At 47.9% G+C, this 25334-nt stretch overlaps 1 protein-coding gene across 1 annotated transcript in view; it reads left to right on the top strand.

Moving 5' to 3' along the window:
* OLFM2 (olfactomedin 2) overlaps positions 1 to 24080 on the top strand; it is a 183133-nt gene extending 159053 nt beyond the window's left edge. The window contains exons 5-6 of the mRNA XM_084832262.1: positions 4766 to 4872; positions 23063 to 24080. Of these exons, the coding sequence (XP_084688388.1) occupies positions 4766 to 4872; positions 23063 to 23740 (785 nt within the window). The 3' untranslated portion in view covers positions 23741 to 24080. The remainder of the gene's footprint in view (positions 1 to 4765; positions 4873 to 23062) is intronic.
* Positions 24081 to 25334: the final 1254 nt, after the last annotated feature.

Genomic DNA, 25334 nt, shown 5'->3' with positions numbered 1-25334 from the left:
ACTCAAACATAGAGCAATAATATTACATCCATCCTGGAATGTACCACATCTGAGTGAATGTGGGGAAACCATAAGTTTCAATGCTTCTCCGTGCATGTATATACTCCCAGCTCATGGAAATGCCAGAGACAAAGCTAGGCTGAAACCTCAGCTCTCCCTAGGCAGGGAGCTCTTCACATGAAGGAACATTCAAACATGTGCTCTGTCAGCTGTGGCATGCGCTGGTACCCTCCCAGAAGGGCTGATGGGCACTTGCCGATGCTGCACGTTTGAAGGCGCTATCCAAAGTTCTCTTGCATATAGAAGGATTTAATGTGGATAGGGTTTGACAGGGCATTTATAAAGGACAAAGCCAGTTCTGTGTGCAGAAATCTAAATGCAGCCCATGGGGGTATCTGGAGCGAGTTTTTGCCTCTGTTAGCTGCTACACCATATGGGTTTTTTTCCAGGCAGCAGCTGCCGTGAGCTCTCCTGGGCTCGTGAGCTCAGCTCGGTTTGCTGCACTGCTGATACCTTGCGAATAATAATAATCTGGGCATCGTGTGGACCTCACAGCTGAGCAGAACAAAAATTAAAATGCGGGGACATCAGAACATCACTTAGCAGAGGGGCAATTCAGATGACTCACCGCTCATCCCGCTTGCAATCCGACCCATACAATCATAGAATAGTAGGGTTGGAAGGGGCCTATAAGACCATCGAGTCCATTCGCAAAGCTGCTGGAAATGGGGGGAGGACAATCAGCATGGCGAATATTGTTTTATTTGTGACCGTGGTGTGTGCTGATATAGTCATATGATCTGGGGCTGGCACCAAGGATAGACATGGTTGGACACCTGCCAAGGGCCCACATGCCACCAGGGGCAAACCAACAAGAGTCTCCTGGTCTTGCTCTGCCTCCTCTTCACTGTTGCTACCTGCTTGTTCACCTTCCTCTCGCTCTGAACCAGACAATGGTGGTGGTGAGGCAGAGGGGCAGTAGATGTCATGGCCTCCTTGGTGGTGGTGAGACGGAGGGGCAGTAGATGCCATGGCCTCCTTGGTGGTGGTGAGATGGAGGGGAGTAGATGCCATGGCCTCCTTGGTGGTGGTGAGACGGAGGGGCAGTAGATGCCATGGCCTCCTTGGTGGTGGTGAGACGGAGGGGCAGTATATGCCATGGCCTCCTTGCTCCCTGGCTCTCTGCCTGTCAAGCAAGCGGGAGCAATGATGAGGAAGAGGAGGAGGAGCAAGAGCAGCTGATGACAATGGCAGGGAAAAGGTAGACCCACTGAGGAAGGGGTCCCATTGAGGGTGTCTTGCCCAACCACCCTCAAAACCTGGCGCTGAAATGATCATTCAGCCAAGAGCTGAAGTCTTCACAGAACATACAATGCACATTCTGGGCATATCAGATCGATTGTGTGAATTAGCTCTCAGCAACCCTTCCTTGACAGAATGAGCCTGCAACAAAGGGTTCTGCCCCCACCCCACAACAGAGACCAGTGGTGAAGGCACCGAGAAAAGTATATAGGAGTTTGCTCGGCAGTTCTGGAGTGGGCCTTCAAACTGAAATGAAATTCAGCAGGAACTTGAAATTCCTCAGCAAAAATTATCTGATTCAGACGTGGGTTTTTGGAATTCTGATATTTTCAAAGTTTGCTTTTGGAATTTTGCTCCATACGTTTGGAAACATAACTCCTGTTGATGAACGTTAAGAAAATACATGTTAAAAGTATCAAATTGATAAACACAGTGGGGGCCTTGTTCATCTTTAAAACCTTGAAGTCTAGGCAATGGTGAAAAAAAACTATATATATATATATATATATATATATATATATAATTGAAGGCAAGGGTGGGAAAGCCCACAGATGTTAGTGGACTGCAGCTGCCATCAGCCCCAGCCAGCATTGCCAATGGTAAGGATGATGGGAGTTGCAGTCCAACAACATCTGGAGGGCCAGAAGTTGGCCACCCCAGAGTTAGGGAAACACAAATTTGAATTTTGCAAGCAAAAGAGATTTGCTTGAGTGTTCTGTCTCTCTCTCTCTCTCTCTCTTACACACACACACACACACACACACACTTTCAGATTTAGCAGTCATTATTCCCGGAGGTGTAAAATCACCAGAGTAGAAGATGGTCAAAGATCGTCTGGTCTAACTATTCTCCATGATATAGTAGAGGTGCACGAAAGTCACTTACCTGGTCTCACAGCTTGCTTCGCGGGGGGGGGAGGTGCTTTGCTGCTCCCCCCAAAGTTCAGGCCGGGGGGGGAGGCTTCCCTCCTCGCCCAGCCGAAATTCAGGCCGGGAGGGAGGCTTCCCGCCTCACCCGGCCGAAATTCAGGCCGGGGAGGAGGCGCCTCGCCCGGCCGCGAAATAAAAAGTTTAAAAAAAAACCGCCCCCGTGATAGGCTACATGACGATTTACGTAGCCTATCATGGCTAGATCTGCAAAGTCAGCCGTGATAGGCTACATTAATCGTCACGTAGCCTATCATGGGTGACTTAAAAAAAAAAACGCGTACGCAAATGGCGGCCCCCATAGGGAGCCGCCATTCGCGTTCCTTATTTGGTCGCTGTAGTCTACGTAAATCTTTACGTAGACTATGGCGAAAATAAGGGCAACGCAAATAGCGTTGCCCTTATTTTCGCTGTAGTCTACGTAATCTTTACGTAGACTACAGCGACCAAATAAGGAACGCGAATGGCGGCTCCCTATGGGGGCTGCCATTAGCCGTACGCGCTTTTTTTTTTTTTTTAAGTCACCCGTGATAGGCTACGTGACGATTTACGTAGCCTATCACGGCTGACTTTGCAAATCTAGCCATGATAGGCTACGTTAATCGTCACGTAGCCTATCACGGGGGCATTTTTTTTTTTTTTACTTTTCTTGGAATGGCGGCAGCGGCAGCCAGTCGAAAGTCCGGCTGCAGCCCCTGCCCCTGTCGAAGCCCTGCCGAACCGCCGCTGCGACCCGCCACCGGGAGCGACATTCGGGAAAGGTAAGTCCCATCCCGGGGGGGGGGAGCGGGGGGGGAGAATTTCTCCCCAAAACTACTTTGGGGGGCCGAATACGTTGGCACTCGGCCCCCCGAAGTTTCGGGGAGAAATTCTCCCCCATCCCTATGATATAGTACTTTCTCAGTTCAAAACACTTCACATATTTTATCACAGCAAACCTTGCAACAACCCTGTAAGGTCAGTCAATATTTATTGCTAGGCTGTGCCACTTCAGATTGCAAGCATAGAAGCAAATGTTTGGATGCTCCCTGTATATATATTAAAAAATAAAAACATTAACAAGCGTGCCAGAGAAAAGGTGAAGCTAGAATACTTCTCTGACATGCTAGTTTTCTATGAGTTCATGTGTTTCTTTATTTATTACATTTCTAATCTGCCCAATAACTAATATTCTCTGCGTGGATTACAAGAACTAAAATTCCTCAGAACCATTAAAAATATGAAATGCAATACAAATATGTAGAAGAATAAAATACAATATAATGCAAAACAATAAACAGCACAGGATATAACCTAGAACTAGGTCCCTAAGGGCGCAGTCCTATGCTGGTAGCCGGCAGCCTCCGAAGTAGGATGCTGCTGAGTATCCTAATGCAGGGCAGCCAGAGCACGGAGGCAATCCTCGCCTCTGTGCTCCAGCCGCCCTGCATTTTTGCTAGATGGGCAATTTTGCCCTTCTAGCCACAGCACTTCAGAGCAGGAGAAAAGGAGGCTAGGGCAAGCACAGGAAGCTGTGTAAGGCAGCTTCCCCAGACTCCTCCCCATCCCTGAGACCGCCCCCTTTCCCCCATCTCCACGCTCAGGTTTCCGAGCAATGAGAGGTAGCCGGTGCAGTTCTCTCCGTGCCAGCTATGAGGGGGAGGGGGAGGGAGTGCAATTTACTGGCTACAAGGTCGAAGCCCTTTCTCTGACCTCAGAGCCAGTAAACCGAACAATCCTATTCCCCCGCCCCCAACACTGTCTAGGAGCCATAGGATTGCTCCCTAAAATGCCTAGGAGAAAAGAAATGTATTTGCTGGTGCCAAGAAGAAAACAGTGTAGGTGCCAAGCAAACCTCTTTGGGGAGTTTATTCCAGAGGAGCAGTGCCACCACTGAGAAGGCCCTCTCTCTTGTTGCAACCTGCCTAGCTTCCTTTGGAAGAAGGAGGGCCTCTGCAGGGAGGTTGGGGGCGTTCACACAGGGAGGGGATTCAGGCACTTGATCCTTGTGGTCACCTGCCACCCCATATCTCTGCCATGAATAAGGAATTCTGGTGAGGTCTCGGGCTTCCAGAGCATTGAGGATCCTGTTGCTGCAGTGATACCATCAACAGAAGGGATGGATCTCTTTAACAAGGGGAGAAAGTCCACTGGAACAGCAAAGTGTCTGAGGAAGCGGGCTGTGTCTGGCTGCTTCCTCTGGACCTGGTTGGGGGTAGGCTGATCGGGACCAAGAACCGAACCGTGTGGCAATTTCCCCCCTGCAGTTTGAAGTTGACCAGCCCAGCGACAAACACCTTGCATGTGACTGCTGATTGTGCAGCTTGGCCTTTTCTCAGTAAGATAAAAGTTTTACCGAAGGAACAGAGGCAACAGGCTGACTTCTGCATGACTGCTCAGGACTGCTCAGTTCAATGCGGATTTGAACTTGGGTCTGTAGACCCAACTCCAGCTACCGGACCGCACTGTTTCCCCCCTTAGCCAATGAGATCTGTCTCCAACTCTTCCCTCATCTCTTGTCTTCTAAACTTCTTGTCCTTCTCTGTTTTGTACTTCAGGCTGTGGAAAGCTCACAGGGGTAAGCAATCCCATCACCATCCGGGCATCTGGATCCAGATTTGGCTCTTGGATGACGGACACCATGGCCCCAAGTTCTGACAGCCGGGTGAGTGCATGAGAGTCGATGCTCTGTCGGCCTCACACTGAGTTGGACTCAAGGTTGGGTTACCTCTTGTAGGAGACCCAGGAGCAGGATGACCCATTTGCTGTTGGCTGAAAGCCAAGACTCCACAACCCCGAAAGCTGAGCTCTTTTAAATCCAATGCAAATAGAATAAATTCCCCAGGTTATTTGATCTAATAAGCGAGACCTGATTTAATAGGCACAAACTCTAGTCATCAGCCATGCCAGCGGGGAGGGTGAGCTTGAGATGCCACCACCAGCATGCCATATGTCTCTATCCTAATTGCAAAACAGCATCAGCCCAAGGGAGAGAAAAATAGTGTTAACAAGAGACTGGAAGAGAATATTGTGGTGGGTGGTAGGGAATTTGGGACTGGAGTCCGTGGGGAAGGAACGAGAACTCTGGGAGTGGCCTCACTCCAGTGCTGACTTCAGGTTTTGGAAGGCCCTTGGGCAAGACCCCCCAATGGGCCCCCTCCCTCAGTGAGTTTAATTTCTCACTGCCTTTATCACTAGCTGCTCAAACTCATCCTCTTTCTCAACATTGCTACCACTTGCTTGCTTGACAGACAGAGAGCAAGGAGGCGGTGGCATCTCCTGCTCCTCTTTCTGACCACCACTGCTGTCTGGACCAAAGCAAAAGGCTGGTGTTCACAGCCTCTTCACCATTGCAGGTTGCAATGGTGAAGAGGAAGAAGTGCAACTTCAGGAGGCTCTTGTCAGTGGGCCTGTCAGGATTGACTCTGGGCGCAGGGAGATAGTTAGCAGCTCAGATTCAGAAGAGGAGCTGCCAGAACTGGGAGAGGCTTTTTCACAAGCCAGTTCAGATAGGGGCAGGCATGCTTCTCAGCTTACCAACTCCCAGATGGCCGGGCATGAAGCTTCCCCCTCACCCACCTCTGTGAGAAGCAGCGAGCAGGAAGAGGAGGGGCTTGAGGACTGTGACCTAAGAGACGTGAGGCAGCGACGCAGAGCTAAGATGGAAGCGTCGGGGCGGAGCTTAGATGGTCGAACCGGTTAGTGATGCATGAGAGGCTACGCAGGGAAGCAGCACGTGAGGGGCGGGACCTCCCTCTCTAAGTTAGCCTAGCCAGATAGTCGCCCTTTCAAACTGCAGGCAACTTTCAGTGATCCCGTTTGAATCCCCTGGAGGCCTACCTTTGTAGCCAGAGAGTCTTCGAGGATTTGCATCTGTAATGAACCTGCAAATAATTAATTAAAGGCATGAGACTGAAGCCTCTCCTTTTGTGTGTTTGTGAGTGCTTAAAGAAAGAGGGGGCCAAGGGAATCATGACAGGGCCCCTGCTGAGGTGGGGGCCCTTGACCGGGGCCCAGCCATGCCTACCCTTGACACCGTCCCTGCCTCCCTCACTCCTTTTTGCTGCCAAGGAGGCGGGGGAAGAGGCATGGGCTGCAGTTTTGCTGTGTGACCTCACAGACCATACCAATCTCCATCCATCTCTCTCCCCAGTCCAAGCCTGGGGAGGAAGAAGGTCTGTGCCTGGACCACAGGAGCATGAGTCTTTCTCCCACTACCCCCTCGTTCTGGTAACTGCAGAGACAGCCTAGCATTTCCATGGGCCTGCACTGGACACAACTTTGGAGGGGTGGTGGTGACTCTGCATGCTTCAAGATTTCCTCCCTTGACCCTCTGATTATCATGACAGTGGTCTGGCATCGGTTCTAATTAGTGCTGTGCTGAAAATTTCTCCCACATGTTGTCTAACCATTCTCATCCAATTTAATAGAAAAGAAACTGCTTTCTAAAAGAAATCCAAAGGAGAAGAAGATTTTGGAGAAATTCTCATGGGCTGGGTTTGGGTTTCTTGGACTCATCTTACTTAGGAAGTGGCCGAGGATTGTGCACAAACCTCCTGTCTTCCACTGTACACTCATCTCTCTGGCCACCTGTATCCTCTTCTGCTTCCCACACTTCATTTAAAGCCTGGTGGAAGACATCAAGAGGTAGCTTCTCCCATGGGGCTTTTTTCAGATCAGGAAGTGCAGGCAGCCTGGGTGGCTGCAGAGCAATGGAGAGACGTATAATAGACAGAAAGCACAACACTGCAGTCTTGGCCACTGCAAATTTTCACCACTCCTGGCCTCCTGCACCCCCCACACAGTGCCCTTGAATGAAACTAGGTATGGGACCTGGCAAAGGATGCAAAATGGTGACCAGGCTGCTAAGCCATTTGCTACTGGTGCCACTTGGAGTGGCAGCATAAAAAACAAAACCCTTTAGGAAAAAAGAAAGCAGCTGTGCTACAATGCCTGGCAATGGTGTGCCCTCCCTGTGAGAAACTGTTGGAAAATTTATCCTTCGCCTGGAGAAATTCAGTGCAATTGTTGTGCCCACAACTGCTGTGCCCACCAATAGGGTGGAGAATTTCAAGAGGCCATTTGCTCACAGCTCTAGTTCTGATAAATCTGTGCTCCAGCTGAATAAAGGGAAGAGAAAGGCCCGGCAGCTCGACAATGGAGGCGATGGTTTGGACTGAGGGCTATAGGGCAGGAAAGTGTGGGGATTCTCTTCTACCTCCCTGTCTCATAGTCTTCAGGTACTAGTCTTCCATTGTCATCCTTTTCATACCAGAGGGTTCGGGAGTGGGCCTGGGAAATGGAGCCTGTCCCTATCTGAATCTCATTGTCCTATTTTTCTTGGTCACCCAAGACTGTTGGGATGGACAGATCTGTAAATTTTGTTCTCAACAAGATTGCTGGATGTTTTGGCTTGAGCTCATTCTGTCCCATTTCCACATATGTTTTTGATGTGTGTGCTTTTAGGGCTGTTCTCTTTCTCTCTCTCTCTCTTTAAGGAAATTTGTACTTTTAGTCACGTTTCCCCGCCCTCCAAATATACAGATTTACGTGCATATTTGTCAGATATATGCATTTTCCCAAGTACTTTTCCTCTGATGTAATGCACTTTTGTGTGCACTTTTTTCTAGTGTGTGTGTGTGTGTGTCCCAGCAGGAGTACATGGTTCCTAAGTCAGCATCTTTTACAGCTTAATTTATATTGGTTTTGCAGCTGAGCTTAACTGATGCACTGTGAGAAACACAGAGGCTTGAAAGTGGCCAGTGCAGTCCCTGGAAAGTTCAGTACCCCTATTGTAGGCAAAATTTGAAAATGGGATAGCAGAAATGTTAATGGGTTGGAAATTAGTCTAGTAATAAGGAGCCCAAGCATACGAGAGAGATGCGTTGTTTTTTAGCACTTATATATCAGGAGCTGAATTGATGATTAACAATATAATAGTACACAAATTATACATTTGTGTAAAAACAAGGGCCTAATTTTATGCAGATGTGGAAGGGGGAGAGAAGAAGGAGGGGAGGGAGCTGAACTCAGTGGAAGAGCAAATGCTTTGCATGCAGAAGGTCCCGGGTTCGATCCTCCAGGGCCAGCCCACCCATGAAGAACAGTGAGGCAGCAGGGCTGGAAGAGCGGCAAAAGAGAGCCAGTGTGGTGTAGTGGTGAGAGTGTTGGACTGGGAGCCAGGAGATCCGGGTTCTAGTCCCCACTTGGCCATGGAAGCTCACTGGGTGACTTTGGGCTGGTCGCAGACTCTCAGCCTGACCTACCTCACAGGGTTGTTGTTGTGAGGACAAAATGGAGGGGAGGAGGATTATGTATGCCGCCTTGGGTTCCTTGGAGGAATAAAGGCAGGAAATAAATGCAATAAATAAATAAATAAATTCCACCACTCCCTCGCCCCCAGCTCCAGCCTGGAGAGCCGAACTCCACCTCCAGTGGGTGCTCTAGAGAGTCCCACCTGCTGTTTTCCTGGTGCGGCATTTGCCACAGCAAGAAATCAGCCAGCGGGGCTTTGGGGAGCCACCGGCAGCCCGCTTTGGCCACAGGGCTGGCTCCAGATTTGTTGCAAGATCTCAGTCGTATCCTATGACATCTTGCGAGATCTCGGCCCCGTGTCAAGATCCCGCGAGAGCCCCACATTATTCGCAAGATTTTGCAAGACTCCCCCATGTGGCAGCAAAGGTAAGGGGTAGGGGCACATTTGCAGCGATGGCAGAGAGCGTTGCACTGCTCCAGCGCAAGTTCTGCTTCAGGTGGCAAGAGAGCTCGCCCCAGGCCTGCAATCCTCAGCATCTCTGGGGGCGGGGCAGAAAAAACTCCCTTCAAGAGCCCTCAAAGCATGCATCTGATAGTGCTGGGGCTGTGGGCCTCATCACACGGAGTTTTCATCCTGCCACACGGAAGTTTGCGGGCTCTTTACATGATGCCGTGACCCTCCAGGGCGTCTCCTGCACTAAATGCCCTTTGTTCCGTTTTTAAATAGATCGCAGATAACGAGCGATCAAGTTACCCCCTTGTGTTCTGCTTGGCTTCCCTCCATGAAAAGAGGAAAAGCGGCAAGAAGCAGAGCAAGAACAATGAAAGATAATGGAAGACTCAGATACGGGGAGAAGGAGGCAGAAAGGGGAAGGGGGGAAGGAAGCAAGTGAACAAGGGAGTTGTGATCCTGCATTTAAAATGGAAGCAGAAAGCCCCATTTTAAATGCAGGGTTTTAGGCTGGTGTAGAAATGCCCAGAGGGAGAGGTCCCTCCCGAGCATCATAAAACCCAGGCAGGCTCATGTGAGAGTACGTCTTTAAAACACCCCAGTCCCAAGCCATATGGTTTGGGAGAGGAGGTTTGAAGAGTTGGCAGTTTGGTTTCTTCCAGCCCTGTAATTCTAACGTTTCATTCTACCTTTCAGGTAGAAGAAGAAGCAGCTGATCAGTTCGCTCAGGAAGCTGTGAATGAGGTTCAATATGGTGAGAGATCTCTGGGTGACTGTAGCAACGAGGAGCGCCAACAGCTGCTGCAGCTACCTGCAAAGGAGCCCTTCCAATCCTCTATCACCACTAGCTCGCACCACCTCCTTCCCTTCTTGGACTTGAACAGTAACATCCTTAATACTGCTCTGCTGCTCAAAGTCCAAGAAGAACCTTGATGCTGATTCAGGATGGGTGGCCCGTGGTCGTGTTGAACTGGGGTTGGAAGGGGACTCTCTGCCGGTTCCTGCAGTAGCTATTGGAACTTCTGACTGCTACAGTCACTAGGAGGCTTCTCATCATTTGAGCCTTGTTCATGGGCTCCTGTGTGAACTGAGACTTAGGGTGCAATCCTATCAATTGTGCCTTTGCTTCTTGGAAGCCTCTGGACTTGGAGGCTTCCAAGATTCTTGTGCCCAGCTGGGCTGAAGCCGGCAAGATGGGAGGAGCAAGGATGCTTTGGAGGTGGGGGGGGGAAGGAGGCTGGAGGATGCTCAGGATATCTTATATGCTGACCTCTCTGGTCTCCTCCCTTCCCCATCCACTGGAGCATCCCCTTTCCTCCTGCTCCGAGGTCGCTTTCTTTCTGCACAGGCTGGAAGAGATGGGGAAGGTGGGTCAGATCTCTGATTCCCCCTTCCTAGATTGCAGTACTGTTTCTGACCTCAGCGGGGGGTTTCTGAGCACTCCTGTGGTCCCTGGGATACCCTCCCAGGAATCCTACGACTGCTCTCTTAAACTCGCAAACGTAGATATCAATTGGTACAAGCCCTTGTACATTTTTGCAGGATTACAGATTCCCAGTTTTCAAGGACTTGACAAAGTCTTGTGGCTCTATAGCAAATGATTTATTGAGAAGTAAACCTAACAGTAGCACCCACACACACAGAGAGACACACACTTCCACCCCAAAAGAGACCAAGGAGGGGAACTTTGTCTGATCATCCTCCAAGTGTGAAATCAATCTTGCCCGCCTCTTGATATCACAACGTTTCTTTGGTTATTAAAAACTACTCGGGCGTTTGATGAGCAGAAAAGAGTGAAAATATGTTTTAATGCAGTAAATTAAAGGAGAGAAAACATTTAATAAAACAAGCGTAAGTCATCTGTAAAGGTTGGGATATGTTTACTCGGTCTCCACAATTGAGTTTCTTGGCAACACAGAGCTGAGCAAAATGACTAGAATGGCAGAAAGCCCCAGATGTGTATTTGTGGGCTCCCAGTATCTCCAGTTAAGGGATTGCGGGTAACAGAGTAAGCTAGATAGTCCATGGTTCTAATTCAATGCAAGCAGCATTGTGTGTGTGTGTGTGTGTGTGTGTGTTGCCCTGGGGTGGAGAGCTGGGTTTAACACCCGTCCAAGTTTTGACTACATTGAGCTAGATCATGGGTGCTGAACCTCAAACCTGTGGGCCAAATTTGGCCCACCTAGAGTTCCTAACAGGCCCTCTAGGGTTCCCCAGATGGCTGTGCCCCCTTAATCTACCCTCACCCCCTTTTCCCCGAATGGTAAGCATTTCATGGTTTCTCCGTTTTTGCACATTTCCCCCTAAAAGTTGAAATGCCTCCCCTCAGGCTCAGTTACTGGCAGTAAGTGCTTTAAGATAAAATATGCTGGTATTTTGGCCCCACCCCTTTTGCCTTCAGCCCCGCTCACCATGGGAATGCAGGCCCTGAATGGAATTCGGCCCTTGTGCTGAAAGAGGTTCTGCACCCCTGCCCTGGATAAACTGATCGGAGAGAAAACGTCCCAGTTTCAGAGGTCATTAGACCCCGAGCATCTCTTAACCCATCTACCAGGTTTGGAGGAACATTTTAATATAAATATTAAGTACAAAAAGTGTTTCACATATATGATCACAGTGATCCTTATCACAATCCTGTAGGGTGGACCAGTATTTTTGTTCCAGCGTTGCAAATGGGGGCTAAGGCCAAGAGAATATAGGATCTGCACCCAGTGAGAGCTGGTGGCTGAAGTGAGCTTTGAACCACCACTCATTTTCTTAATCTGTGTCCTGTTAACCTTGCACATCTGTGTCGTCTTCAGTGGTACAGTGGTAAATTTTGAAGTGCAGATGCTCCTTGTGACTGTCCCCATAGCCATGCCTCCACAGAGAGTCCAAAATTGCAAGCAGCTGTGTTGATTTATATCAAGAAAACTGTTCTAGTGGTGTTCATCTCCACCAGGCATAAGTCTTTTGTCAAGCTAATGGGTCTTAATTGCCCATTCAAGCCCAAGCCACTGCAAAATATTTTGCATTGCAACAGGGAACATTGCTGGGAAAATTCTTCCCCCCCCCCCCGCGCAGCTAGTGTGAGAATTGCATCTAAACTCAGAGGGAACCTGGAGTTCAGGGCGGGGCGGGGCGGGGTGGGGTGGGGAGGCAGATGACATCAGCGTCCCTGCTGATCAGAAAGTGCCGGTGCTGCACCCTCATGAGCCCGACCTCCGCTACACCGATAGTCATCCTCCATCTTGGTGGCGCTCCTATCCCAGGAGGGCAGTGGGGAAACCCTGAACCTGATCAGCCACAAAAACCAAGGCCTCAGAACACAAAATATAAGATATCCTTCAAGTTCTTTATCACATTTTTATCAGACCTTTTACCTGCAAGGAACTCCGTGGGTTATCCCATTGAATCCTCATAGGTTAGGGTGAGTAAGAGAGTGGCTGCCTCAGTATTCTTCATGGTTGGGATGGAATCCCTTATTCCAACGTGTTACCCACTACCATGCTGGCTCTCTGAATTTTGCCACTACTCTCTTGAGGCATTTGTGACAGGAACACTAGTCCAAAACATGACTGTTGTAACAGTTAAAAAACCTTGGGCGGGATCCAGATTTAGAACGCAATCCTACGCATGTTTAGACAGAAAAGAAGTCCTACAGCTTCCAGCATTCCCCAGCTAGCAGCTGTGTCTGGGGAATGCTGGGAGTTGTAGGACTTTTTTTCCTGTGTAAACATGTGTAGGATTGCAACTTCAGTCATACTTAGAATAGAGCTATTGATATCAACAGGGCATAAGTTAGCCATGCCTTAAGTCCCATTGATTTCAATGGGTCTGCTCTGAGTATGATGAAATCCAGATCTGACCCCTTCTTCTTGGGGCCAGGTCTAGGGTTTTTTCCCCACCTTCTTACTTATTGTATCTTATATTTCATAAAACAAAACACGTACATTCAACATCCAGCACTGATCTTACAATATAGTCAAAACATCCATTAATGTTAGCTCATTAGGATTATATCGGTTCCAGAACTGGATGAATTTCAATTACTCTGGAAAGTTTCTGTTGAGAGGTTTCTTTCCAAAGTTGCTCTTAAGTAGGGATGTTCATCATTTAAAAATCTGGCCCTTTTGGGGCCCGACAGATCCCCACTTGCATGTGCGAGCCAAGCTGTGGGCTTTTCCCCAAATCCAAGTACTATTTCGGGGGCAGGGGATTTTTCTCAAAAGGTTGTGCAAATTGCAGCTGCAGTTTGCACAAATTATGCAAATTGTGGCTGCAACTTGTGCAGCTTTCTATTGACGAGAAGGAAAAAATCATGGAAATCCACATGCTGGCCCAACTCGATGCAGATCAAGTCAGGCCAGCTCAGGGGGAACTGAGGCAGAGTCCAGGTGACTGAGCTGATGAAAGCTCAGCGAACTACTTCCTCCAGAGGAATTCCTCTGATATCCCTGTTTATTAGTTATGATCTTATTCATCAGCATCACGTTCCAGATTTGCCTTCTCCATTGACCGAGAGTGGGAGTAAATGGTGATTTCCATGCCTTTCCAAGAAGCATACAAGTCCCTGAAAGCAGACACACTACCAAAGGGCTGGGTCTAGGTTTGAGGGGCCCCCCAGCAAATGCCCCTCTGTTGTCAGTGGCTCTGAGCCACAGATGTCTGGCCGCGGTGTCTGGCTGTGAACCAGCATTTTAAACTCCCCAGAATGTCCCTGATGTGACTTTTCTCCAGGGCATTATGGTAAATTTAAAATGCTGGCTGTCAGACCACGCCACCTGGCTTGGGGGCTCTTGGAGAGGAGTCGGCACGGGCGGGCCCTAGTGAGCCCTGTTGGGGCCATGGCAGCTGTCTGAGGGTGCTGGGCGCTGATGCTAAGCCTGCTAATTTGCAAGTCAGATGTGTGGATGCCAATTTGTAAACCATGGGTGGGGAACCAGTGGAGGCTTTTAAAAAGCCTTAATGCAGCATGGGAAGGGAGCAGGGAAGCTGCCTTATCTCCAATCAGTGATCAAAGATAAGGCAGGGGAAGATAAGGCAGGGGAAGCTGTGTGAAGCCTGCAGGCCGCCAAAGGTCCATCATCCCTGTTGTCAACCATCATTTTTGCACTCTCTGTTATCTTCTGTCCTATCCTATTACCCGAGTGACTCTGGGATGATCATGCAAACTTTTGCAATATTTTCTTTCTAGTTGATGTTTGACTCCAGGGGCCTTGGAAATGCACGCAGCCTTATTTCACATATGACGTCGGTTCCCCCCCACCCCCACACACATACATACATTTTATATGAGAATTATATTTTCAGCTTCAAAAGGTAGCTCTGAGCCTTTGAGAGAGAGAAAGGCTTTGGCGCAGGCACTGAACACTGCTAATCTGAGGCAGGGGGGTGTCAGCTGCTCCATCAAACAGGCTTAATTGTTTAAAGAAAAATGAAGGGGAAGAGAGTGGAGAAGCCCTCCGGGGGGCTACTCCATTGAGCCCTGATGTCAGGCAGTGAGCAAAGACGCCTCCGGCAAAGTTTATACACCCAGGGCTTCCTGTCTTCTTTGCAAACGTTTGAGGCAAGTACTGGAGCTGGCGGCTTTGGGGTCTGGTCAGAGAGAGAGAGAGAGAGCTGTCGATGGGCATGATAATAGCCTGGCTTCACATGCAAAGGCAATGAACTGAGGGTGGAACGATGTGATGTGTGACTCTGATGTGTATGCCAGGTGGGGTGATGCAGAAGCCGGGGGGGGGGTGTTTGCAGGGGACGAGCAGTGGTCAGCAGAGAGCGCTTAACCCTTTCCCCACCCACTGATTCTCCCCTGACTCCCCCCGGGCTGTTTTTCATCTTGCCAGGGTTTATTCCTAGCCTTGGAGCCAGCTGAAGGAAAAACAGTGCGGGGGGAGGGAGGAGCAATGGGGAGGAGTTGCAGGGAAGATTTAGCAAGCAAGGGAGGGGTTAAGCATCCCCCAGTTCTCTGCTGCAAATGCCCCACCCTGCATTTTTGATGTATCTGTTTGTTTGTTTGTTCATAATACCTTTATACCACTTAATAGATTAAAATCCCTAAATACAATATAACAATATCTATAAAAAAAGACTAAGGGAGCTATCCCATGGCCGCTAGTCAGTGGCTAGATGGCCATAGGATACATCGGTTTCTTGGACCCGACCTTAGAGCCCATGCTCCGAGGTTGGTTCCCTGAGAACCGACCTTCCCGCCCTCCCACACTGCCTTGCAGGCAGCTCGGAACAGCCCCATGCTCTGTGCTTGCAAGAGGAGCGCGGAGCAGTGAAAATGGGGTATTCCTGGGGGCATTCCAGGGCAGGGAAGACAGAAATGCTGGCATGACACATCCTGTGTGTCCTCTGGCAGCTGCTTCCCCCACTCTGCCTTCCCGTGGCTAGACAGCCAAAATCGGCTGTCTAGCCACAAATGCAGGGTGGCTGAAGCACAGAGGGGATGATCCCCTCTGCACTTCTCCTGCCCTGCATTGGATAGGCAGTTGCATGTCAGTTCGGAGGCAGCCACCTATCCTGATAGGATTGCGCCCTAAATCATTAAAATCATTACAACACCATAATGACAGAACAGGTCAGAGAAAGCCTGTGTAAATAGGTGTGTTTTCAAGTGGCATTTAAAACTTGCCACCATTTCTGCCTCTCGAACCACAGCTGGGAGAGTGTTCCAAAGAGTGTGTGCCACCACTGAGAAGGCTCGCTTACATACTGCTACCTGGCAACATTCCATTGGCTGTGGGATGACCAATAAGTAGGGATGTTGCAGGCATCCAGCTGGGGCACTAGACCTGGCAAGAAATTGCTGGCTCGACCACCGGACACCAGTCCACACATCCCCATGCTTGCCTGACCAAGTGTGTGCCAAGCCAGGAAAATGTGGGGATCCCTGATCCCTTGCTGAACCGCAAAATGGCAGCTCCGCCTGTTTTGGAAAAGCCAAGTTTACACAAATGGCAGCTTAAAGTGACCGTTTACACAAGATTACAGGTGTAAATGGCCATTTACGCCTGTAATCTTGCATACATGGCCACTTTGCAGCTGCCATTTGCATAAAAGCCTTTACGAAAAGGCTGAGCCACATTTTTATGCAAAATGGTGGCTCAGCAAGGGATTGATTGGCCACCCACCACTCACTCGGCAACTCCCACCGATGGGGGTCTGACAAGCAGCACACAACCTGGACCACGGTGAGTTCCCCCATCCCTACCAGTAAGGTCTCCTCAGAAGATCTCAGGGGTCGACTGGGTATATATAACAGAATATGGTCAGTTCTACCCTGAGATCCTGAAAATCTCCACTGAGTGTCTCAGCTTTCACTATGCCCTGACTTTGCACAAATTGCTTTTGCTGGCTGCCCATAAAATACATAATCTCAGAGATGGTTGCCTTGCCACCTTACCTGTGGCATCAGGTGCAGTTGGGTACACTCATCTGGCATGAAGAGCTTCCTCCACAGGACGACAGTGTCACGTATCTACTGGAGTGCTCCCACACACCCTTGTGGGTTCAGGCCCTCAGAGAGGAGAGAAGGAAGGCCTGGATCTTCACATTGGCTGAAGCCTTTTCCAGCACAGCAGTCTGAACAAGGGGTGGGATGAAATTGCAGGGCAGAGAGACCCTTTTGAGGCTATGCAAGGAATGGTACAGGTAGATGAAATGATGAGAATGAGGACCCAGGGAAACGACTGCAGGACCAGGGATACAGGCTGGCCTCTTACTCATCTCCAAAAAAGAGAAGATGTGTCACGCATGAAGACAACGATCTGCATAAAATGTGTGTGTGCTAATTTATAGTTAACTGATGCAAATTTAGAAATCTTAGAATTTAAACAATCTGATTTTAAAAGTTCTAATTCTGTATTTCTATTATTATTATTATTATTATTATTTTCCACTTGGATACTTTATTGGATGTGGAGTGGTATATAAATTGTGTAAATAAATAAATAAAAACAAAAATACAGTACATCTCACCATAATGGGGAAGACTGTGACCACTAGGTGCCCTGTGTTCTGGCTCAGTCTGCTGTCCAGGTGTTACTAACTGTGGACGGGCCACTTCAAGGTCCCTCCTGGCTCTTCCTCCTTGGGGTTCTGTTTCTTTAAACTGGACTTGGCCTGGACAACCTTACCAATGTAGAATGCCTTCAAATAGAGGACTCTCCTCTGACAATCCTTCAAATAGATGATGGTCCTCTCTAAAGGAGGACACACGGCCATCCTACTGTGGAACAAAGCAAGTGCTTTGTTGCACAGACTGAGGCCCGGTCTACCCATGCCAAAGAATGCAATGGAAGAATGCTTGCGTGGGCTTCACCACTTCAGATTGCATGTGTGTGCGAGGGCAGGAGGGATCACATTTTTGAATGATCCCTGAAGTTTAAAACTCACTGAAAATAAAGAAAACAACCAGCACAATAAGCAAAAGGCTGGTCCATGTTCCCCACCCCATGTGCTAGTTTTCTACTTGCGAGCAGTGTTTTACACAGAGGAAATGTCAAAAGTGGTATTCCTCCCCATAGGTTGTAGTGGTGCAGTCCCATTCTACCCCCTCTGAACTCTCCCATGTCATTCCGAGCTCATTCCAGAGACTAGGGCAAAATCTGCAGAACAAGAAGGAGATCCTTCTGTACCAAGGAAGGGCAGTGTTGTTGCCAACTGTGCTTCAAGGATTAGTGCTGAGTTCCTCCCGTTGGTCTGAGTGTAGCAGTTCCAGTGCAGTAGCCTGGTGGAGCTTTCTTACCCCTGCATGACTAGCTGTGTATGCTGAAATTCCTTCTTCAACATAGCTGCTAAGCACTACTTACATGGGTGGGGGGAGAAGGTAGATCTCTAGGTGTTTTAGACTTCAGCTCCCAGAAGCCCCTGCCAGTATGGCCAATAGTCAGGAATGCTGAGAGCTGAAGTCCCAAATGTCTGGAGATCTACTTTGTGCCCACCCTTGACCTGCAGTACATAAATTTCCTCCCGTGTGTCTGGGTCACCACCTGGGTAGCAGCATCTCATGCAAATAAGTTCTTCCCGTCCTCTCCATCTGGGAATGTGCCGCTGCTAGTTTTGCTCTTGCTTCAAAGCCCTTGATTGTTGTCATATAAATTACAGGCCAATGACGTATGAGCTGTCAGCTCCTTTTCTTGAAAGGTCTGAAGCCTCCCAGTTTGTTAGGCATTAAGATATCCCCATCCATCAGCTGCTGTTCCTGCCCACTCACCCCATTAATGAGATGGTGACACTTTGATCAGGAAGTGGCACCTCTGTGCACCCAAGTCCCTGCCAACAAGGCAGGAAGCTCCTGGCTATTTGCCAGTCTCAACCATGATTGCTAGGGCAAGATCAGGGATGTAGGAAGACCTTGTCCTTCATTCTTTCCCAGTATGGGCTGTGCCAGATGCATCTCTTCTGTGTCTTGGTCTGCTGCAGCCTGACATATGTTTGTTTTTGTGTTTGTTTGTTTGTTTGTTTGTTTGTTTAAAGCATCTGCACCCCACTCTTCAGATGGAAAGGCTCCCAGCTTGGCTTACAGATCATTAAAACAAGACAGCCCCTGCCCTCAGGCTTACACTGTAAAAACATAACACGACACAAAAGGAAAAAATGGGAAGGGGAGGGGAAAGGAAAAAAAGAAAAGAAAATGCAGGCACCATTTTTAACGTGTATGGTCCTTATAATGACCACTGTAATGTAGTTGGACATTGCTGGTCTTCCAATCATATCCAGGGGCATCTTTATATGGAGCTTTTATCCTACTACTGGGTTTGGTTACTCACGGAAGTTTGTGGGTCCTTTAGATGACGCTGTCAACCTCCAAGGCGTCTCCTGCATTAAAGGACCTTTATTCCATTTTTTTTTTAAAGATCGCAGATAATGAGCTATCAAATTACAGCGCTTGAGTTCCGCTTGACTTCCCTCCATGAAAAAAGGAAACCCTGCAATAAGAGGAGCTAGACCACAGTGCCATCTAGAGGCTGTATAATGAAACATATGGAAGACTCAGATAAGGAGGAAAAGGCAGGGAGGAAGCGTGTGTATTGGGAGTCTGTCGTGATCTTGCATTTAAAACGGAAGCAGAAAACCCTGTTTTAAATGTGGGTTTTAGGCTGGTGTAGAGATGCTCCAGTTGGAATGGAAACTGTTCCAAGAGAGGGGGAGCCCCAAAATGGTGGTCTCTCAGCTGAGCCGATGGAGTGCACCTGTCCCTCCCTCTGCTGCATCCTGATGGAATGGCTGCTGGATGACAACTGAGGAAGAGATAAAGCCGATGAAACTGGCTTCTCAGCAGGGCTGGTGGTGGCAGTGACTTCTGTCTCCGAAAGCCTGTGTTCCACTTAATGTCTGTATAGATTGCTGCACAGACCAATCTGTCTCCTTTTATGCTAGACCTTCGCTTCTGGGGAAAAAGGGTGTGAGTGCCTCAGGCACTCTGCAGATTCATCTGTGTGTGTGTGTGTGTGCATGTGTGTGCGTGTGCGTGCGTGTAATAAATTCTCACAATAAGAAGCAGAACCGATAGATGCATCTGCTAGAGATGCACTGAATATTCCCCAGTTACAATTTCTGCATAGAAACTAGCCATTTCAGTAGGATAGTTGGTTCTCTTTTTTCCTTTTGAGCCTTCAGTGTTCTACAAATGGCTGTTGTAGCTGTGTGTAGGCAGGCAGGACTTATTTGTAACTCACAGTTAACTAGATAAGTTCCTCTTTTGGGGAAAGAATATTCTTTTTTCTTCACTTCCTTTCCTCTTCCCCTTTCCTTCCCCCCCCCCTTCTCTTTTTGTTATTGTGGTGTCCTCATCAGAATATTGTATTGTTAGGCAATTGTAGTATTGATCAGGTTGTTGGTAATTTTGGTATTGTTTATTTCATTTATAAAGATAAAATAAATAAAAATATATTATAAATAAATAAATGTAAATTCAATAAAAATATTTATAAAAAACTAAGCAAAAAAAAATAAAATAAGTTCCTCTTTTGAGACAAGATAGTCATGCATGTGTGTTGGTTGGCCCCAGAGGCAGAATACGAAGCCAACTTTTTCCATTCATGCCAAACTACGCATTTTTCAGAAACCTTTGTTGAATCATATTTCCTCCTATTTTGCTCTATCATTTGGGGAAGATTTTGTTCACCTTCACACCAAGTACTGAATGGTGCCAACCCACAGTTGGGCTGTTCACACAGCACACTAACCCACATTGACTGTTTGAGAGTCAGTTGTTGTTGAACTGTGGGTTGTTTGTGGAACCATGGCTTAGAGTGTTGTCATCGCAGGCTTTTAAGAAAGCCGTGAAAACGTTTTATTTTACCTTGGCCTTCTCTTGATATGATTGCTGTTCTTGCTGATTTTATTGTCAGCTTTTGTTGTTGCTTTTATCACTAGTTTATTGTGTTTGCGTTTTTATCACTTTTAATATTTCAGCTGTTTTTGTGTATTTTATTGCTATGAGCAATAAAATACACAAAATTTTATGAGTTTTTGTGTATTTTATTGTAATAAATACCTTGGGAGGGCTTCTGCCCTGAAAGGTGGTCAAGAATTTTTTAAAATTAAATAAATTAAATAAAAATAAAACCTAAGACATTTTCTGCAGGGTGGCTTCTTAACCATGCAGTGTGGCTTGGTAACCACCTGAACAACCCAACAATACACCATGGGTTCTCAGGGTGGCTTGTTCAAGAAAAATAAGCCACCTGCATGGTTAACAAGCTACCCTGCAGAAAATGTCCTGGGTTCAGACAACACGCTGACACACAGTTCAACAAACAACCTACGATTCAACAACAACCCACACTCAGCCACTGAGTGTAGGTTAGTGTGTTGTGTGAACCCAGTCACTGAGTGCTTGCAACAACCAGCCACAATGGTTGAAACTCAGCTGTGTGTGTGTGTGTGTATGTGGTTGTTTGTTTTACTTTATTTTTTGCGTGAGATGTCACATGCAAATCCTCTTTTTGCTGGAGTCTGATGAAGACTTCCATAAATTAGGGACTAAGCAAACACTATTCTTGGTGCATAGGATGCTGAGAATTTGGAGATGGGATTTTGAAGCACTAGCTGCAGTACATACTATATGTGAAAAACTTGGATGAAGTATTTACTTAAGAGGGTTACCCAGAGGCCAAGAGCATGTAAAGAAGTAAAGGAATGCAATAGATCAGGAGTACTGAACCTCAGTTCTGTGGGCCAAATCTGGCCCTCCTGGGATCCCAGTCAAGCCACGCCCCCTTCCTCTGGCCCCACCCCCTTTCCCCTGACTGCCAATCATTTGGTGGTTTGCCAGCTTTACCATGGTTCCCCCCCCCCATTTTCAAAGGTTGAAATGCTTCTCTTAAGGTTTAGTTACTAACAGTAAGAGCTTTAAGCTCAAATCTGGTGTCTTTGGTATTTGGGCTTTGTGTCTTTCACCTTCAGCCTTCCCTGCCTCCAGAATGTGGCCCCTGACAGCTTCTCCACAACTGAATTTGTCTCTCAGGCCGAAAGAGGTTTAACACCCCTGCAGGAAATAAGATAAATTCTGCAAGGTTTGGGAAGTGGTCTGTGCTCAGTGGTAGAATATGTGCTTCTATGCAGAATGTCCCAAACGGTCCATTTCCAATTCAAAAGAATCTTAGGTAGCAGAACTAGGAAAGATCCTTTCCTGAGAACCTGGAAAACCATAACTCCGGGGTCCCCAATGCAGCACCTCCAAATGCTCTCACAAAGCTCTTCACTCCCTGTCCCCTTCAAAAAAAAAATTTAATAACAAATTGTAAAATGTTAGGGGGTCAAGCTCTCCTTCTTCTTCCCAAACCTGCCACTGATCAGCTGTTCAGCAGGCAGGAAGAAAAAGCAAAGCAAAAGGGTAAAGGGGAGAGAAAGAAAGAGGCTAGATGCTAGGAGGAGAGAGAAACAGCAAGATAAAGGGACAAGTGGGAGAGAAAGAGCAAGCCCAGGGGGCTAGGAAGGGAGAGAAAGAAGAAGGCAAGGGATGGAGAAGGGAGAGAAATAGCAAGGAAAGTGGTTGGGGGAGAGAAATAGTGAGACTAGAGGCTGGGAGGGAGGGAGGGAGGGAGGGAGGGAGGGAGGGAGGGAGGGAGGGAGAAATGGAAATCCTGGCCCACCCAACCTTCTTTCATCCACACAGAACTTTCACCTTTGCTCTCTCTCGCTCTCTTTTTCCACTCCCCACCTCTTGACTAGCCAGGCTCCCATGGCAGCCATTATGTGACTAGCCACATCCTCCATGGGAGCCATTTCAGCACTTTCTGAAATTCCCTTGGGTCCAAAATGTTTGGGGATCCCTGCCATAGTTAGTCATAGGAAACAATATTGGCCAAGAATTCTGCCTTCACCAACCCAGTGCCCTCCCAATAGTTTGGAGTACAATGCCCATCAGTGCTGACCATTGGCCATGTTGTCTGGGGCTGATGGGAAAGGTAGTCCAAAACATCTGGAGGGTATCAGGTTTGGGGAGGCTGGGCAAGATGGACCAACATTTTGACTCAGTTCAAGGCAGCTTCCAGAGCAGACATTTCCCCCCATGTCTGGGGACTGGGACCAGTGGATCCAAAGCCTCTCCTGTTCTGCCCGTGACATGCCCCCAATCTGCCCCCTTTTTGACATGGGAGAGGCAAGGCCACAGAGGTTTCCATGGGGGAGGGGGCATTTGAGGTTGGGTCCCTCACCTCTCCACCAGCAGAGGGGATAATCTGAGCTGTCCTATGGCCCCTGGGCTGCCCTCCTAGGGACCATAAGTTTGCAGCCTTAGTATGTTTTTTGCTGTGGGGAAGGTGCCATTGAGATGTTCAGCTTTGGGCATCAAAACATCTCAGCTTTGCCTTGCTCTTTTTTGTGGCTACACTTTTGAGTACATGAATGAACCCAATATTTATTATTATTTATGGTTACGTCTATATCCTGCCTATTTTCCTCTTGCAAGGAACCTAAGATAGCTTATATGATCCTCCTCTCCATTTATCCTCATAACAACCCTGTGAGGTAGGTTAGTCTAAGAGTCAGTAACCAGCCCAAAGTCACCTAGTGAGCTCCATGACCACGTGGGGACTAGAACCCGGGTCTCCCGAGTCCCAATCTAACACTCTAACCACTACACTGCACTTGCTTTCCAACATGGAGTAGTCTCAGAAGAGCCCATTCTAACTTCCTTTGCCTTCTTCCTCAGGTCTGGTACATGGATGGCTACTACAAAGGCCGCCGTGTCCTGGAGTACCGCACCCTGAACGACTTCATCACAGGGCAAAACTTTGTCCAGCACCTTCTGCCTCATCCCTGGGCTGGCACCGGCCACGTGGTCTTCAACGGCTCCCTCTACTACAACAAGTACCAGAGCAACATTGTGGTGAAGTACCACTTCCGGTCACGGAGCGTTGTCGTCCAGCGCAGCCTCAACACCGCCGGATACAACAACACCTTCCCATACTCCTGGGGTGGCTTCTCGGACATCGATTTCATGGTGGATGAGAACGGACTCTGGGCCGTCTACACCACCAACCAGAATGCTGGCAACATTGTGGTCAGCAGGATGGACCCCATCACGCTGGAGATCCTCCGCAGCTGGGACACCGGCTACCCCAAGCGGAGCGCCGGCGAATCCTTCATCATCTGCGGGACCCTCTACGTGACCAATTCACACCTGGCGGGGGCCAAGATCTATTTTGCGTACTACACAAACACTTCTAGCTATGAGTACACAGATATTCCCTTCCACAATCAGTATTCCCACATATCCATGTTGGACTACAACCCCCGGGAGAGGGTCCTGTACACCTGGAACAATGGCCACCAGGTCATCTACAATGTGACTCTCTTCCATGTCATAAAGACTTCAGGGGAGTTATAATACCATGAGCTAGAAGAAGCCTGAACTCTCTCAGTTGTCATTTTGTTCATTTTCTCTCTTATCCTTGGGGGGTGGGGGGGTGGGGGCAAACTGTGGCCAGCAAACTCTGTGGCCTGGGAAAATTCCGTGATGCCGTTATTTCTACATAATAAAACAAAGAGATTTCTTCTCTCTCTTTCTCTCTTTTTCTCTCTCTTTTTTTTCTCTCTCTCTCTCCTGTGGTTGATGACGCATGGATCAGGTTTGGGGCTTCTTTGGGTGGGGTGGGCTTTTTTATTTTTCTATTGATTTTATTTTACTTATTTACTGGTGGCAAATAAAGACGATCTCATTGAGGTTGGACAGAGTTTGGGCCCTTCTTGGTTCAATGAATGACTATGACCTGGTTTGCATATAACACTAACCCATGACTTTTATTTAAGCCATGGTGAATCCATAGTTTGTTGCCCTATGCAGGGTTTATCTGGCAGATGATCAAACAAACAATGGTTTGTTTTCTCAATCCCTGGTTGGTTGGTTTCCCTTTTCTTTCCCCCACTCCTTCCCAGTATCCCAAATGCCTTTGCAGTGTTGTAGTACTAGCATGCAGAGTGCCTGGTGTGTGTGTGTGTGTGTGTGTGTGTTACCACTCTTGTCCACCACCTCTGTAGCCTGGGGAAACAACCCATGAACAACCCACAGTTTGGGGTTCACACATAACAACAACCCATGGTTTAAGCAACCCAGAGTTCTCAACCCCCAAACAAACCATGGGTTCTCTTTCTGGGCTGTTCATGGTTAACATGGGTGGGTACACATTTCACAACAACCCAGAATTCAACAACCTATACCATGGGTTGGCATTATGTGTGAACATAACATATAATGCTAGGGAAAGATTCAGGTTTATAACTGGGATATAGTTGCTGGCTTTGAATGCCAAGACCCTGTATGTCATTTTCAAAGCTCCACAGCAGTACAAGAGACTGCAGACTCCAGTGTTGCATAAATACTTAAGGGCTGTCGCTGTGCAAGTTTGCATCCTATTGACTGTGTCAGGTCCACCTCTGGATGCATGAGGAATTAGGTCTTTGTGAATTCCAATATGACTTAACCTGATACACACACACATTGGACTAATGTGCAGACCAAACTTAGTTATCCACCAGCTTCCAAACTTTCTGCATGTTCCAAGGCAGCTCAAAACACTTACCAAATGCATTCTAAAACATGTATTTTGAGAAATGGAAATGCCTATCTGGGGAGAGAATATGTTTAAAAACAGATATTTAAATGCAAATGTTCCGGCATATATCCACAGATTAATGCAGAAACAAGGCGGAATAGATTTATGGATGAACAAATGTAAAAGTGACATGGACTGGAAAAAGACAGGTTTGCCCATCCTGCAATCTACCTTGGATTGCCAAACTGGATTGTCAGACTGGATTGCCCATTTGCAGCTTGAGGATATGCTCGGTCAGTTTTAAACAGCCAGTACTGTGTGTGATGCCTCAGCCTGCTTTGTGGTAGATACGTAGTTCTACTGCAGGTGGAGAAGGAGGACAAATGAAAGGATGGGGGGAGACAAAAGCAGGAGAAACTATATACAATA

The sequence above is a fragment of the Heloderma suspectum genome, chromosome 2 (genome assembly GCF_057233095.1).
Source record: "Heloderma suspectum isolate Gila_16-S chromosome 2, 16-S_ref, whole genome shotgun sequence".
NCBI classification, from domain to species: Eukaryota; Metazoa; Chordata; class Lepidosauria; order Squamata; family Helodermatidae; genus Heloderma; species Heloderma suspectum.
Note: the sequence above shows the minus strand (reverse complement) of the source record. Positions and strands in the feature narration are given on the sequence as shown.